The sequence below is a fragment of the Nuphar pumila genome, chromosome 1, assembly GCF_984573655.1.
Source record: "Nuphar pumila chromosome 1, dmNupPumi1.hap1.1, whole genome shotgun sequence".
NCBI classification, from domain to species: Eukaryota; Viridiplantae; Streptophyta; class Magnoliopsida; order Nymphaeales; family Nymphaeaceae; genus Nuphar; species Nuphar pumila.
The window spans coordinates 52,355,831-52,373,000 of record NC_143249.1 but is presented as its reverse complement, the minus strand read 5'-3'; the positions used below and the strand labels follow the sequence as shown (position 1 = coordinate 52,373,000).

The 17,170-nt window shown below is 35.5% G+C and overlaps 1 protein-coding gene across 2 annotated transcripts in view; it reads left to right on the top strand.

Annotated features, from left to right (window-relative positions):
* PA200 (proteasome activating protein 200) overlaps window positions 1-17,170 on the top strand; it is a 187,599-nt gene that overhangs the window by 115,181 nt on the left and 55,248 nt on the right. For both annotated transcript variants that reach the window (XM_089998177.1, XM_089998185.1), the window contains exons 22-26: window positions 15,060-15,228; window positions 15,329-15,372; window positions 15,510-15,552; window positions 15,630-15,775; window positions 15,977-16,068. In XM_089998177.1, coding sequence (XP_089854303.1) covers window positions 15,060-15,228; window positions 15,329-15,372; window positions 15,510-15,552; window positions 15,630-15,775; window positions 15,977-16,068 — 494 coding nt within the window. The remainder of the gene's footprint in view (window positions 1-15,059; window positions 15,229-15,328; window positions 15,373-15,509; window positions 15,553-15,629; window positions 15,776-15,976; window positions 16,069-17,170) is intronic.

Sequence of the window (17,170 nt, the reverse complement as noted above, 5' to 3'; positions counted from 1 at the left end):
CAAACAAACTAGATCCTCTCTCTTGTCTTTTTTCTCTTCTTCTCCGTTGGAAGATGTGCTTACCAAACTAAGTGGAGAAGAAACTGGATTGGGGATGAATAAAACCAATCTAAGTGTGTTGGCCATGCTCTCTAAGGATGAGGATGAGGGTGCTTATGCCGTCTCAAGACCAAGGAATAATGTTAAAACTTATAAACCCCTTCATTTCAACAAAAATCGAGGAGGAAGAGAAAATGGTGGGCATTATGGAAGAAGAGATTATAGTAAAATCATGTCACTTTTGCAAAGAACCGGGACACATTAAACCAGTATGTCCTAAATGGAAAAAGATGGTGGCTATGTCTACAACTTTCCAACCAACTAAGGAGGAAGGACCATCAACTTCCAATAATGCTACTTTGTCTCTAAATCAAATCATGGAAGCTCTTCAACCTCTCTTCAAGGGATCCATTTTCTGAGCCGCCATGACCACTTTCTCTCCTCTCGGTAAGACTCTTTGGCTCTTAGACTCGGGTGCATCCTTTCATATGACTCCAAATGTTTTTGCACTTTCTAAATACTCAAAAAATTTGTCACCTTCTTTTGTCTCTACCGCGGATGAGGCTTCTCTTGAAATAAAATGAATTGGTGATTTTGAAAGGCAAGGTTTTTTTATTCCTAAAGTTAGATTTATCCCAAAACTAAATTTAAATTTGCTTTCCGTCTCTTAACTGTCGAATCATGGGTGTGATCAAATTCTCATCAAATAAATGTTGGATACAGGATCAGCGGTCCAGGAAGGAGATTGGGAAAGGCTTTAGGAAGGAAGATCTTTATCTTATGGAATTTCTTCAAATTCCAAAACCCTCTTTTTGTAATGTTGCCAAATATAAAGATATAAATATTGGGCATCCAAATATTGTCAAGCTTTCTTATTTACATTTTGCTAAAACTTTATGTAAAGACAACTTCAATTGTGATGATTGTATTCTTGGTAAAATGAGAAGCTTACTTTTTGGACAAAGAACTATGTTTTCAACCAAGCCTTTTGAAATTGTGCATTCGGATGTTTGGGGACCAACACCCGTAGTGTCTAGGGGAGGGTTTTCGTATTATGTTATTTATGTTGATGACTTCTCAAAATATAGTTGAATATACTTCCTCAAACATAAACATGAGGTTTTCTCTACTTTTAAGGTCTTTCATATGATTATACAAAATAATTCAATAGTAAATTACAAATTATTAGAACCGATTTCTGGGGAGAATATCTCTCAAACGATTTCAAAAGTTATATTGAAAATAATGGGATTGTTCACCTAAGGTCTTGCCCCAAAACACCTCAATAAAATGGGTTAGCCGAACGAAAACATAGACATATAATAGAAACTACAAGGACTTTGCTCATTTCTAAAAAAATTCCAAAAAGATTTTCGGCCGAAGCGGCTCTTGCATCGGTTTACCTCATAAACCGACTTCCATCCAAAAACTTGAATCAAATATCTCCATATGAAACCTTGTATAAAAAAGAACCCGATTACAATATGTTAAGAATTTTTGGTTGTAAATGTTTTGTCCTCACCGACAAGAATGATAAACTATCTCCTAAAGCTATTCCTTGTGCGTTTTTAGGATATTCGGAAACACAAAAAAGTTTTAGGTGTTATGATATTAAAAATGATACACTATATGTCTCAAGAAACGTAACCTTTTTAGAAAACACGAGTGGTTTTAAAGAACACAAAACTCATGAAGGTAATGTCGATTACTCTTTCTTGTTTGAACTATTATCTAGAAATGATGACTTTTTTAGCGATGATGAATTGAATGAGAATGAGAATATAAGTGAAAGTATTCCTCAACCCATCCAACATGAAGAAATGATTCTTGAACCAATTACCTATACACATTTAGATAAAAGTACTTTTAAAAGTGCGATGGAGAAATATAGTGACCCTAGTGAACCTTCCAACCACTCGAATAACTGAAAGATCTAGGAAAAATCCTTCTAGATTTATATCCTATGAGTCTTTTTCTCCAAAACATAGGGCATGTCTTAGTGCCATTCACTCATATCAAGAACCTAGAAATTTTGAAGAAAATAAGGAAATGATAGAGTGGAGGGATGCCATGGACAACGAACTTACAACCCTCAACAAAGCCAAAACTTGGGACTTTCAATATCTTCCAAAAGAAAAGAAAACAATAGGATGTAGATGGGTTTTTAAAGTCAAAACAAAGAGTGATGACACTCTTAAAAGATATAAAGCTCGCCTTGTCACAAAAGGATATAGTCAAGAATACGACATTGATTACGAAAAAACCTTTGCCCCTGTTGCACGGATGTTCATTGTAAGATGTTTGATCACCATTGCATCTATTAAAAACTGAAACATTTACCAAATGGATGTTAAAAATGCTTTTTTAAATGAGGACCTTAATGAAGAAGTTTACATGAATGCTCCTCCTGGCATGATTGCGTCGAAGGGAAAAGTTCTTCACTTGCAAAAAGCGCTCTATAGTTTAAAACAAGCTCCTAAGGTTTGGTATGATCGATTTAATGAAGTAATGGTTCAAATGGTTTTACATCATACTACACTGACACTGCTTTGTTTGTCAAAAAGTCTGATGCAGGTATTGTGATTTTACTGTTGTATGTTGATGATATGTTGATAACAGGTAGTGACTTAAAGGACATCAAAAGTATTAAAAACACTTTAAAAGAAAGGTTTGAAATGTCAGACTTGGGATATCTGACATACTTTCTTGGTATCGAGGTAGCCTATTCTCATAGTGGCTATTTTTTGTCTCAAACTAAACTTGCATGTGAGATTCTTGACAGATCCTTACTGATGATAACATCCGTGAGACCCCTGAAATGATCGGATAAAAAATGAAGATCGTTGATGGGATATTTTTGGAGGACCCCACTCTCTACCGGCAACTTGTGGGGTCCCTGATGTACCTTAGCATCACAAGGCCAGACATCTCACACGCCGTGCACACTGGAAGTCAGTTCCAGCATGCTCGTACATCCGTTCATATGGCCGCCGTTCTACGCATTGTCAGATACATAAGTGGAACTTTAAACAAGGGAGTTTTTCTTTCCTCATCTTCTGAGTTAAATTTAATTGCATATAATGACTCTGATTGGGGAGGTGACCCAAATAATCGTCACTCCATTGCAGGTTTCTGCATTTTTTTAGGTGAATTCTTGATCTCATGGAGATGCAAGAAACAACAGAAGGTGTTTCTATCATCCACAGAAGCAAAATATCAAGCCATGGCCTCAACAACCATGAAAATTGCGTGGATTCATCAACTGCTACAAGACATAAGGATTCAAATTCAAGGACCCACAAAGTTATATTGTGATAATAAGTGTGCAATCTACATTGATAAAAATCACACGTTTCATGAACGCACAAAGCATATTGAGATGAACTGCCACTATGTTAGAGAAGCATATTTGCAAAAAGTTATAGATCATCCTTACGTCACCTCAGAATATCAGTTAGCAGACTTCTTCACCAAAGCGCTTTGCTCACCAAGATTCGACTTTCTTCTCGGCAAACTCTCGGTCATTGCGCCCTAAGTTTGAGGGAGGGTGTTAAATTGTATCTCTTATTGTACACACACACACACACACATATATATATATATATATATATATATTATTTTTCCATCATGTAAACCCCCAGGGGTATTTCAAAAGTCCCTAGTATATTTACATGATGGAAAAGACAGAAATACCCCTAGGGGTTTACATGATGGAAAAATAATATATATTTATATATATAACGATATATACATATACATATATGTATGATATATGTATATGTATCTCTCTTTATATATATATATATATATGTGTGTGTGTGTGTACAATAAAAGAGATACAATTTAACAAATCCATCCTCTCGATGAAAACAAGAGGCGAATGGGCGCGTCAGGGATTACTTAACTGACACCCCATCCTATATGCTCTGGTATTTCAGACCCACTAGAGTATTTTGCCTGTGAAGGCGAATCATCACCATTTTATGTGATTTCAACAATGTGCTCATTGCACGTTTCGAGGTTACCATCGACCTTTCATCTTACTCATCGTAGTACACACATACCGTACCTATCTAAAGATACGACTACAATGATAGGGGCATCAGTTTCTCAAAGGATAACCCAACACAAAGTTTCACAAGTACATGTTGTAAGAAACATCAAAATTTAACATGCTTAGTCTTGTGAAACAAGAAACAACATGCATGATTTAGAATCTCCATAAATCTGAAATGCTTCTCCTAAGTGTTTCAACTTGGGGGGTGCTAGTTGCTAATTTGCAACCCACAACATCTTCTAGCTTTGCTTTGCAAGACCGTGAACTCGAGAAGCTAGGATCTGTGCAAGGAATCCTCTTCTCGAGACTGAAGCACCTGTATGAAAATTCATGTCTTTTCAAAAAGAGCAAAAATATATGCGAGTTGCAGGGGATGGAGGTCGGCGTCGGGCGAAACGAGAGAGAGAGAGAGAGAGAGAGAGAGAGAGAGAGAGAGAGAGAGAGAGAGGTTTTCTCGAATGAGAAAACCCTACCCCCCTTCACTGCTTAAATAAACATGGCGGGTTATCGAGTACCCGGGTCAGATCTGAACGACCTGGGTCCGATATACATTTTATTTTATCTTTTCTCGAAAATTCTTGGGTCTTACAATCGTGCCATAGCAACAACCACATCTGAGTTAGTATGGTTACATCAACTACTAGAAGACCTGGGAATTCACATTGTAGAACCCTCCAGATTATGTTGCGACAACAAGAGCGCCGTCTACATTGCAAACAACCATACATTTCATGAGAGGACAAAACATATTGAAATGGATTGCCATTATGTTTGTGAAGAATTTCTGAAGAAGACCATCACATTGCCGTACGTTCCCTCGGAATACCAACTAGCGGACTTCTTCACTAAAGCGCTTCCGTCACCTAGATTCCATTTTCTACTTGGCAAACTCTCGGTTGTCCCACCATGAATTTGAAGGGGGGTGTTAAAATATGTACACTCATATATATATATTTATGAGTTCATTATATACCGAAATACCCATAGCATCAGCCTATTAGGGTTTGACAACCTGTTTTTCTTTTTTTGTTTTTTGTAACTTTTATTTTTCTGTTTTTTGTACTCTTTGGAGCAGCTCCAAAGTGACTGTTGGAGCTGCTCCCAACGGTCATAAATCTGATCGTTGGGAGCAGCCCAATAGCTACTTTGGGCTGCTCCCTTTGAGGATTCTTGTATTGTAAATAGGACACAAGAGGCCTTGTATTTCTCAACTCATTTTTGAGTGTCTCTATGCCATAACAAATTTGTTAGACCCTTGTGTGGGTGGTTTGATGATTCAATCAAGTATTTTACTTGATTGAAAGTGTGTTCTTGGATGTTTATTGGATTCAATCCATTTCATTACACTAGATATCTCTACTACCCACCAAGTTTTTATATGTAAAAGTTTGGAATATACTGTTTCTTAACTTTGTTTCATGTACGACTGGAATTTCATCTTCTTGAAAATCAATTTTATGCCTTTGCTGCCTAGAACAAATTCACTGGATATCCCCTCATGTCAACATATATAATACAACTAATGACTAAAATACCCCTATATATTACACTTTGTAAAAAGAATTCCTTCTAACTTCAATGACCACTGCGGCCCTATACTAGAAATACTTAACTGTAAGGCATAGAAAAACATTACAACCTATAGACAAAAATAAAATACAATGTATAACACATGAGACAAAATATGATCAATCAAGCATACATGTATTCAACCCTATTCTTAATGTGCTCCCTCAAACTGTACATGTGTAAGAACCATGAGCAGTTTGCTCTCAATAGCCATTGTCTAAAGACTGACAGTGGCTTTGTGAAGATATCTGTCACTTGGTCTTCCCTTTGAATGAATCTTGGTTGAATCTCCTAATCCTCAACCTTCTCACTAATGGGATTAGTGGCTATGGCCACAGCACTTCGATTGTTGTAGTAAAGGATTGCAATCGAAGTGTTTTCTGCTTCCATGAGGAAAGTGAATGTTTTATCCATAATACTTCACTAGTTCAGCAATAACCTAATTCATGACCTTATATTCGTCTTCTAGGATAGATCTAGCTACTGTCCTTTGCCTTTTGTTGGACCGAGAGATTAGTTGGGAGCCTAAGAACATGACATACTCTGTCATGGAACTTCTTGTATTTGGATCTTCTTCCCAATCTACATCTGAAGACACTATCACTACGATTAAAAAATGCATCCTTTACTGTTTAGGCCTTTTATATACCAATGCATCTCCAAGAATACCCTTAATGTACCTCAATATCCTTTTGGCAGCTTCCAGTGACTCTTTCTTGGATTATGCATAACTTGGGATATCTAATTAGTTGAATAGACCAAACCTAGTCTAGTAGAAGTTGGGTATTGAAGCACCCCAACAAGACACTTAAGCCTTTTGGGTGTCTCTCAACTGCATCATCGCCTTCTTTGCCTCGGTGAAGTTTTGTGTTCATGACCAAGGGGGACCTTATGGGGCTTACAATCCTTCATCTCTAACCTTTTTAGAATGTCCATTTCATTTCTACTATGTGTTGGAACCAGGAGATCATTTTGCTGATCAACTTGAATTCCAAATAAGTACCTTAGGAGTCCTTCATTTAAATATTTTATGCAAGATGTTCCTCAACCATTAATTTGTTCCATGTTCCTTCCTATGATAATAACATCATCAACATTCACAAGTATGATCCTGATTTTAGTGGAGTTGACATGCACGAACAAGTAGTTACATTGACTCCTAATGTAGTAACAGGGGAAATGATCCCCTCAGTGTAAAAGTTACAAACTAGTACGGTACAAACCAGAGTTACCAGAAGCTTCTTAGCTAGGTGGTGTGATCATTGCAAATTTTTTCCCTTTTCCTTTTTCTCCTTTCGAGGGAAAAAAGCGGAGAGAAACTTTTTGCAAGGTCTCACTTGACCTTTTGAAAAAAAATGTTTTGAAATTACTTGCCTCTGTTTTGAAATTTTGCAGGAAAATGGGGAGACGGGATTCGTTCGTCGGTATGAGGTTCAACCATTTTTGTTGCTTTTACCGGGGGTAATTGAACCAAGGATCGAATTTATGCCTTTTGCTTTGCCTAAATTGGTCTAGAATTATTCTAAAATCTTACATGCACATGGAATCATGTTTGTGCTGTGATGTATGCTTTTGGAAATATTTCAGAAACCCGGGTTTTCCAAATGATTCTGAAATAGAAAGAAATGTCTTTTTAGAAATGACTTTGAAGTTCAAAAATTGATTTTGAATTTGAAAGGTTGAAGCTTGAACTTGAAATTAGAATTGAAGTTTTGGAATTCTGAAAGATTGAGTTTTGAAGAAAATGCACTTATAAATTGAAACTGAATTTGAAATTTAAAAGTTGAACTGAAAAATTCGATTGAGGCTTGAATCCAAATTTCTGACTTTTGAAAATGAAATTTGAAATTAGAGTAAAGAGTTTGAATTTGAAAATTTGAAATTTGAAATAGAACTTAAATCAATTTTGAAATGGGAATCAGAATTTTGAGATGGAAATTTGAAATGAATTTCAAATATTTGATTTAGAATTGAATTGAGAATAGAAATAAAATTCAGAGTTTTCGAAGTTTCCTAACTGAATTTGAAAGGAAAATAGAATTCAAAATTTGAAAATTTTGAAAAAAAGGAAGTAAAGAATTGAACTTATTGTCTGAAATTGAGATGGAATTCTAAGTTTAAGATATGAAATTCAATTTTTTTTTAAAATAAGAATCAAAATTGGAATTTGAAACAAGGTTTAAATCTGAATGAAGCAAGAGGTTTTAAGTTAAGAGTAAGACAAAATATATGGAATGTCGGTTTAGTAAGCAACGAAGTAGTGATGGGAGTGTAGTTAAGCTTGGTGAGCAAGAAATACCGGTGGATGATTGTTTCAAATATTTGTGATCTATCATTCAAAAGTATGGAGAAATTGATGAAGATGTAAATCATAGGATAAAGGTTGGGTGGATGAATTGGAAAAGTGCAACTGGAGTGATGTGCGATCGTAGAATGCCATTGCGGTTGAAGGGAAAGTTTTATAGCACGACAATTAGGCCCGCTTTACTATATGGTACGGAATGTTAGGCTGCCAAGAGACATCATATTCAAAAAATGAGTGTAGCTGAGATGCATATGCTTAGATGGATGTGTGGAAATACAGTAAAAGATAAGATTCAGAACGAGGAGATAGGTAAGAAGGTAGGTGTTGCATCCATTGAAAATAAGATGAGAGAGAATCGTTTACAGTGGTTTGGACATATTCGGCGAAGGCCTAATGATGCTCCAGTTAGAAGGATGGAGAAATGGGAAAATATATTAGTTAAAAGAGGTTGGGGTAGGCCTAAGAAGACTTGGATGGAGATGATAGGAAATGATATGAATGCTTTGAACCTCACCGAGTACATGGCATTGGATAGAAATGATTGGAGGAGAAGGATTCATGTGGAAGACCGAGAATGATTTTCTTTTTTGGTTCATATCGCCGACCCCAATTGTTTTGGGATGAAGGCGTTGTTGTTGTTGTTTAAATCTGAATGAAATTGAAGATGAAATAAAAAGAAAATAAAGAAAATTTTGAATTTATAAATGGAAATAAAAAATGGCTTTTGAATTTAGAAACGAAAATTGTTTTTGTTTTTGAAAATTCATTTTGAAAATCACTTGGAATTTTTGGAAATAATTTTAAAGTAACTTGAAAAAGATGGAAAATAATGATGTAATTCTATACAAAAGGTTTTATTTGAATTTGTAATTTAAAAGCAAATTTCATTCTTGAATAGAATTAAAATAAGATTAAATTGTAATACATTCATGACTATGGTCAGAATCATATTCTAATCTAACCTTTATTTGAATTCTAACAAAGAATAAAATAATTTTTTGTACCTTTATAAGATTTAAAACAAAATTAATTTTTAATATAGTCATGACTATTTGCACAAATATATCTCAAATTAATTTATATCTTAAATTCTGATAGAGGAAGAAAAAGTTTTTTTTTTTTTAGAAAAATATGATGATTTTCAAAAGGAACCTAAAACAGAGGTCAAATTTTATTTCATAAAAGATAAAAATCCTAAGTATTGTTCACATTTTGACTATGACCATAAATGAGAATCATTTACTTAGGGTTATTTATCTCTTATTAGAATGGTGCACATGTCATTCATGTTATAGCATAGTGTTTTTTGAAAAATAAAATTAAATGCCACAAGAAATTATGTGAATTTAAAGTGCAATTATATGCTCATACATTCTAATCTAAACAAAAGAATAGAAATTCTCATTAATATAAGTTTTTTACAATCTTGAATTGAAACTGAATATTGAAATTTCCTAATCTAGGACAAGAAATCAGGGTCTTCCATGTTTCCTGCAAACACACGATAGCAAAAGGCAACAGAAATGCAAAATACAGAAAGAAATTGAAAATGCTATGTTAAAACTAACATACGTATGATTATGCCTATGCTTTAATGGAAATACATATACATATGCGAAGATGCAATGTCTATGCATGAATGAGATGTATATGCATTTGCCTAAGTGCAATGCTTATGCTAATGAAGAAATGCATATGCATTTGCATAAGTGCAATGCTTATACTAATGAAGAAATGCATATGCATTTGCCTAAGTGCAATGCTTATGCTTATGAAGAAATGCATGTGTATTTGCATAAGTGCAATGCTTATGTTAATGGAGAAATGCATATGCATTTGCCTAAGTGCAATGCTTATGCTTATGAAGAAATGCATATGCATTTGCCTAAGTGCAATGCTTATGCTTATGAAGAAATGCATATGCATTTGCCTAAGTGCAATGCTTATGCTTATGAAGAAATGATATACATTTGCCTAAGTGCAATGCTTATGCCAATAGAGACATGCATAAACTAAAGTGAAGATGCATATGCTGCCAAAATGGAAAATGCATATAATATGCATAACTGCAAATGCATATGGTATGCTAAGGCGGAAATGCTTATATGCATGCACAATGGAAAATGCAAATGTTAAAATTGATATGCTACACTATGCTGAAACTGAAATGCTGGATGAAGGACTCCTCAACCGATGACAGAAGGAACAATCCATGACTATGACTGGTTGCAAACTGAAGTACAGATGAATGATGTAATGTGCAGGTAATGAAGTGGTGATAAGCAGTAGGTGATTCAAATGAGCTACCATCAGCAAATCAATTTCTGCAAGCTGATTTCAGCAGCAACAACTAAGGGAGGGGCAAGAATTCTCATCTTCAGAGAGATGAACTAAATTTTCACCAGCCGATGTCAAAAAGCAAACTCTACAAGAGGCACATGCACCAAATAGTTTCAGCCTCAGGACAACTTCAGCCATCTTGGAGGAAATAGCAAGAAATTTTGGCAGCCATAAACTGTGAAACATATAAAAAGACTGTAATCCTCACAAAATTATTTTACAGTATAGGTTTAGGAAACAGGAGTTTCCTAAAATCATCCTAAGACAAGCGAATCCATCATGTATTGTTCTAATTCATAGATTAGCACATGGTGCTTCTCCACAACGACTAACAATTTGCAGAATTATATTTCCTGTCCACAGGGAAGTAACTGTCAAGGTAGAGTGTGCAAACAAAATGTACATCAGCCAGCCAACTGAATATTTCCAACTTCAGAAGAGTGGAATCCAGTTAAAACTAAAATTTGCAGATGATGCTGATATACATAGGAATGATAACACTACTGTAATGAATGTAATGCAAGCCGGATGCGATGGAGGTTAATGTGAATAAGAAAAAAAAATTGCCAAAAGGTAAAATGAGATGCAGATGAGATCGCTAAACGCAGCAAACTTAACACTGATTATCGACACATAATCGTAATCAATAAAATGCAAGGAACAAAGTGCAAATGAGAAATATGAAATGGCAAAAAGTAAAGAACAAATGCTAAATAACGAGTACCAGAGAAGAAATACGAGAATGCCATAAGATGCAAAAATGGAAGTGAAAGTAATGCTGTGTTGCATGTGGAAGATGAATAAAAGGGAAATGAGTTGCTTGCTCCTTATCAACAAATGTGTGCTCAAACAAAGGTAGAAGCAGAGACAGTGGTGATTGAATCGGATGATAGAGTGGCTGCAATATCTGCATAAGTTGTTAAATCTAAAATTAGCAAGCTTATCTTAGGATCTTCCTCTCGTAATGCTCTTTCAAGGAAATTCATCGAAAATGACATATCCCCAGTGCCTTTGGGTTGGGAGCCACACTTGAATGCAGTTTTATGCAAGGGAAGCAATCAATTCTATGATCCTCTGTTCTTATAAAGTCCAGAACTAGTAAGGCAGTAAAAGCTGTAATCTGTAAAATGAAATCCAGCAGGACAGCCAATGCTGCTAACATCGAGAACACACGGCATGCTGGCATAGAAATGATGCTTCCAACAACAAAAACTAGTACTTCTGAGAGGCTTGCTAATGTTATTGATTCCCCAACCTCTACAAGTGCATTGCTGAGACGTTCTTCCATAGTCAACTCCAGTCCTTGGCGTTTAACAACATGTACTAAAATACACATATTATCTACTCCAACAACTAAAACAAAGAATGGTATAACCTCCATGGTAATAAGTGTGGACTTCACTCCTATAGCACTGAAAAATCCAATAGAGCCAAGAACAGACAACATGACTACGACAACACCTTAAAGACCAAGCAATACCTTGGATGAAACTAAACAAGATGAGAGTTGAGGCGCATCTCCCAACGTCACTGATATGTATGCAAACATCACAAGGTAGCTAATTAATATTGTAATTGCATCTGCATCACTTTCTCTTTTGAGTTCCTCTTGCACAAAGCTTTCTGACGAAAGGGAAAGGGTGAGGTTCTGTGATTTCGCCAAGGATATAAGCTCATCCTTTACTAGATTGATAAAAGTTTTTTCCCATGATACTGCTTTTCTTATTTGCAGTTCGACTTTTATCAGCAATATTACAGACATGATATGTTACCACAAATGCAGTTGCCTCTGGGTAATTGTTTGCCTTGAACCCACCTAATACAGTGCTTGGATCAACAGGACCTTGGAATGCACCTAATCATGCTTCTGAAGAAGTATAATGCGTGGCTTGGCAGATCAGCGATATGGGGCCCTTTCAACTATAAATCAACATGATAGTAGTGGAACAAAAGTACAAGGGTGTTGAATATGCTGTATGGAGGATGCTAATGGACTGACATGCGGAAGATGACAAGAGATGCATAATGATTGGCTGCAACGCACAGATGCTGTAAAGGAATGCTATGACGCAGGAAATGGGTTGGATGAAACTGTAGATAGAACTTGTGAATAGCGTGCAGAAAGCGCAAATGAACTACAGACAACAATGTGATGCAAATTTATTGATCTATTATGCAAGATTTATGCAGAACACGCAGATGATGATCAAGAACAAAAATATGATATGCAAAATGTAACAAAATTGTAGAGATGATGATATGTGATGATGCATAACAGGTAATGAAACAAAATGGTGCGTATGTTGAACAAAGATGTAATCGGAGAAAGGATGGAATCAAATAGATATGGGTAACGCTGATGGAATGAGATTGTGACACAGATCTGAAGCTAGAGAGCTTGCAGATCTGATGCTAGTCACATGATACCGATGAGTGCAGATGCAATATGAATCGGTGGAGAAGCTTTTCAAATCAAAATGCATAGCGGATGAATGCTGATGAGTATGACATGATGCAAATTGATGTTATTTGAACAAGATTTCAATGAATAAGAGGAGGAAAGCATACAGAAAATGCAGTAAAAGAAAGGAAAACGAAATAAACAAATGCTAGACAATCTTGGTAAAAAAAAGTGGATCGATCAACGATTTTAATGAGATACCTGGACAAAACAATCGGTCTAATCCCTAAAACGAGAAGGATGAGGGGAGAGAGAGCATCTTACCAGATTAGTTGAAATGGAATGGATACCCGCAAGTCGGTTTCTTCGATGATCTCTGTGGGGCAATTCCAACGATTTTGATGATAGAGAGGGGGAGAAAAAAGAAGAAGGAAGAAGGAAGAAGAAGAAAGGAAATAAATCGGAAGCGGGAAGGAAGAAGAATGGAAAAGAGGGAGAAAAGGAGGAATCATGAGAGCTCTCCCTCAGACACTCGATCAGGAGTGCCTGTTTACCAATACTCGATGGTCTCTCCCCTCCCCTTCGATGGTGGTTATAAAGGCGAGGACCGTTACAAATTTTTTTAAAAACAGTCCTTCAAGTTTTTAGAAATTTTCAAGAAAGGGTTTTAATTGCGAGAATTTTCAAAACCCTAAAGCTTACTTTTCTGAAATTTCGTCCCCTTTGTATTTTTTTTAAAAGAAAACCTAAAATATAAGAGGAATGTGGGGAATTTATCCATATGGAGTTTTTAAAGGATTTTATAAAATATTTGCTCTGAATTTTCAAAATGGATCTGGATCCGAGATTTTTGAGTAAATATCGAGTTTGGATCTCGAATTGAGGAAAAAATGAGAAGAATGGATCCAAATAGAGATTGGATCTGGACGAAGTACCTGAGCCGTACATAGAATTGATTTTGGATTTTTATATTTTAAATTGAAAACAGGAGAATCGGGTTCAGAATTGGATTTGGATATCTGTTCTGGATCTGAGATTGTGTCAAATATAGAAAATGAAGTTGGGCTTCGGACCTTCAACTAGGAAGTGAATCTGAGAAATAATTAGAAATTGACCCAATTGCCCTTCTGACTGGCTCAGAAGGTGGTCCCTAGGGGCAAAGAAGGAAAATTTTGAAACTTTGAAAAATTTGAGGTGTTTACAGGTGGGAAGCTCGCTTCCCGGAAACTTGCTTCGGAAGCGCGATACTCCTCGCTTCCGAAACTTCATGGGAAGCTCGATTCCTCCACGCTTCTTCTATGCTTCTCATATACATGGTCTATGCATACTATATACTTTTCTCACGTTTCTTTTTATCTTTTTCTTGTATTTTCTCTCATGCTTTCACTCACTTTCCATGTACTTTCTTAAATTGGTAACCATCATTGTTAGATTTTAACCAAAAATCAAACTCTTTTACAGAAAAATCATGAAATATAAGAATGATCAATTTTATTTGTTTCTTGTTTGATTCCATATTGCTTCGTTTTTTATTCATATTTTGCTTTTAAATTGAAACTTCGCTTCCCGCTTCGTATAAATTTTAAAATGCCTCGCTTCCCGCTTCCGCTTCCCGTATCGTTTCTCGCTTCCGCTTCTTAGTTTGGCAACCTTGGTACAAACATGAAAGAAAAAGTACATACACTGAAAAGTTGTGCCTGTTTCATGTTGTTGTGACTTTATGCTGTTCTTTCCTTGATAACATAACAGGTGCATATGTAGAGATTTGGCAAAAGTATTCATATGTATACATGGATTTGTGATGTGTAATTACATGTATATTTTTAACCTTTTTTTATATAACAGGCTATATTTTTAACCTTACTTGCAAGATATAGTGCATAACCGTGTAGAATCAGCTTGTTTTGTTGGACGATAGTGTTTTTTTCCTTTTGGGTTTGGAAGCTGAAGGATGACCACCATGGATTTTGACCCAAGACCTCTTGGTTATGATAGTGCAGCCCAACCATCCAACTATCTCATTCATATGAGTTAAGAAGATAGGTTTACATTACCTTCTTACCAGTTACTTCACTGCATGCCTCGTTATCCCGCGACCCTCTGGTTTTGATAGTGTGGCCTAAGCATCCAGCTATCTCGTTCATATGCCTTAAGGAGATAGAATTTTGTCAACTGCTTAGCAGTTACTTTACTATTTGCACTGTTGTTTTGTTATTCTGATCAACTTGATATTTTGTTTCTATTTACTATAAAAATTAATTTTTTTTGACATCCAATAGCTTATTAATAAGTCATTGACTTCTTTCATATCATAACTTTTCCTGGACCTGAATTGGGTGTGCTGACAGGCTTGCAGGAAAAGCTCTTTCGAAGATATTCAAGCGTTTCCCATTTCTCGTTGTCAAATGTGTCCCCACACTCATCAAATGCTTGCGTGATCCTAACACACCAGAACATGCAGTGCTAGGTGCCTGTATGATTCTTTCAACAAGAACTGTTCTCAGGCAGTTGACGTTGGTAACTTACTCAATCATTATCATCTTATGATAGTCCTTTAGATGTTTGAGCATGAAAGGTTGTCCTTGACTGTGACAAAACTAATCTATTCATGTTACAGGACTCAAATGCCTTCTCTTCATTTCTTCTTGGCATCCTTGGAAGGTAAAACTATCTACAAGTCACATTTGTGCTCTTGGTCATCTTCTCATTATTTCCATCTATATATCATTATTAGCTTTTGGGATGTAAATGAAAATTTTCTTCATGACTTGAATATTCCTTTCTCTTATGATTTGAAGCTCCCATCATGAATCATTGAAGATGCAGAAAGCTATTAATGAGGTAAATAGCTTGACACTATAAATACTTAGTCTTGTTATTTTTTCAAATCATGAAATAACTATTGGTGATGTCGGCAGCTATTTGTCAAATACAATATTCAGTTTTCTGGAGTATCTAAAAACATTTACAGTTCTCCGGAAGGTACTTCAGATGGGCCCAGCTTTGAAGATCTGATTTCTAAAATCAGTTCCATGAGTTTTGATGTCAATGGCCTTCATTGGAGGTAACTTTTTTATTTTACATCAGATAATATTTTGTATTTCTGAGCATATACATTTTTATTGCTTTCTTTCTTTCTTTCCAAAATCCATTAGCTTATATAATTTAAGCATGACTTTTTGTTTCATTCAACGTTAAACCTTTAGATTTGCATGTCATAAAATTTCCTTGTGCATTGAGATACCAAATACGTGTTTGATTTCAGGTATAGTTTGATGGCTAATCGGGTTCTTCTATTGTTAGTCATGGCTTCCAAAAGTGTGAGTTTGCCTCCAAAAGTAATCTCTGAAACTGCAGGTTAGTGCACCATTTGATTGATTGGTTTATTAGAACTCAACATTTACTCTCGTTCATGCATGTATTTGTTAACATTGGTCAATAACTTATGTTCTTTACCTGTATTTGCTTAAAAGAGAAGAAGAATATTCTGGGTATTTGTCTTAGCAGATTTTTGCTTATATTTACATAGTTTTGTTGTTATTATTAACATTGTTTTGCAAATTGTACAATAATGAATTCTATTATCCCATGTACATACCTTGAAAACTGTTGGACCTTATGATCTCAGAAAACTGTTATGACCTGAACGAAAATCAGAACCTTTTGATCTTTGGAAGTGCTTAGAGATGTTATCATCATCATATGTAATCCCTTCCATCTATGCCAAGCCTGAATTTTCCATTTGTTTGATTCTATACTTTTAAACGATTCCATGCTTTTCTGTACCTCTACACACCATATTCTTTTAACTCCTTATTGGTCTCTTCCTCCTCATGCCTTGTATCAGCCTGGTCCTTCATTTTGTGCTATTTCAAGCCAATATCTTAAATGTATAATCCATTTTAATCAACAGGTTTTTAGGCTCTTCTTTTATACTCAGTAGTCAAAATCCCACCTAGACTACCTAGGCGTAAGCCTACCGCTTAGGAGCACCTAGGTGCCTATGCGAGTACCTAGGTGAGGAGGCACCAAAGTTGATATTTTTATTTATCTTTTTTTAAAGTAAAACATTACAATCATGTTTTGGTTATGTATTTCAAAATGTTTAAGTTTTTCATTTTGTATTTTTGTTTTAAATAATTATGTTCTTTTGTGGGTCTCTAGGTGATGCAGCTAAACTAATATTTGTTTAGATGGATTTAAATGTGAGAAATATAACTAATATTTTAATTGTTTAGCTTCATGCATGAATTATGTGATTTTTTGGTTCAGTTGTTTAGCTTCATAAATTGTTTTGAATATGTATTTTTATTATTTTAAGAATTTGTTATAATTTCTTTTGGATTGTCTTGTTTTTTGGTCCAGATTAGGCTCACTAGTCCCTCTTAGGTGTTGACTAGGCCTTTTAGGGGACTGGCTCATAGGCACCGACTACCACTTTTGACTACTTGACTATTAT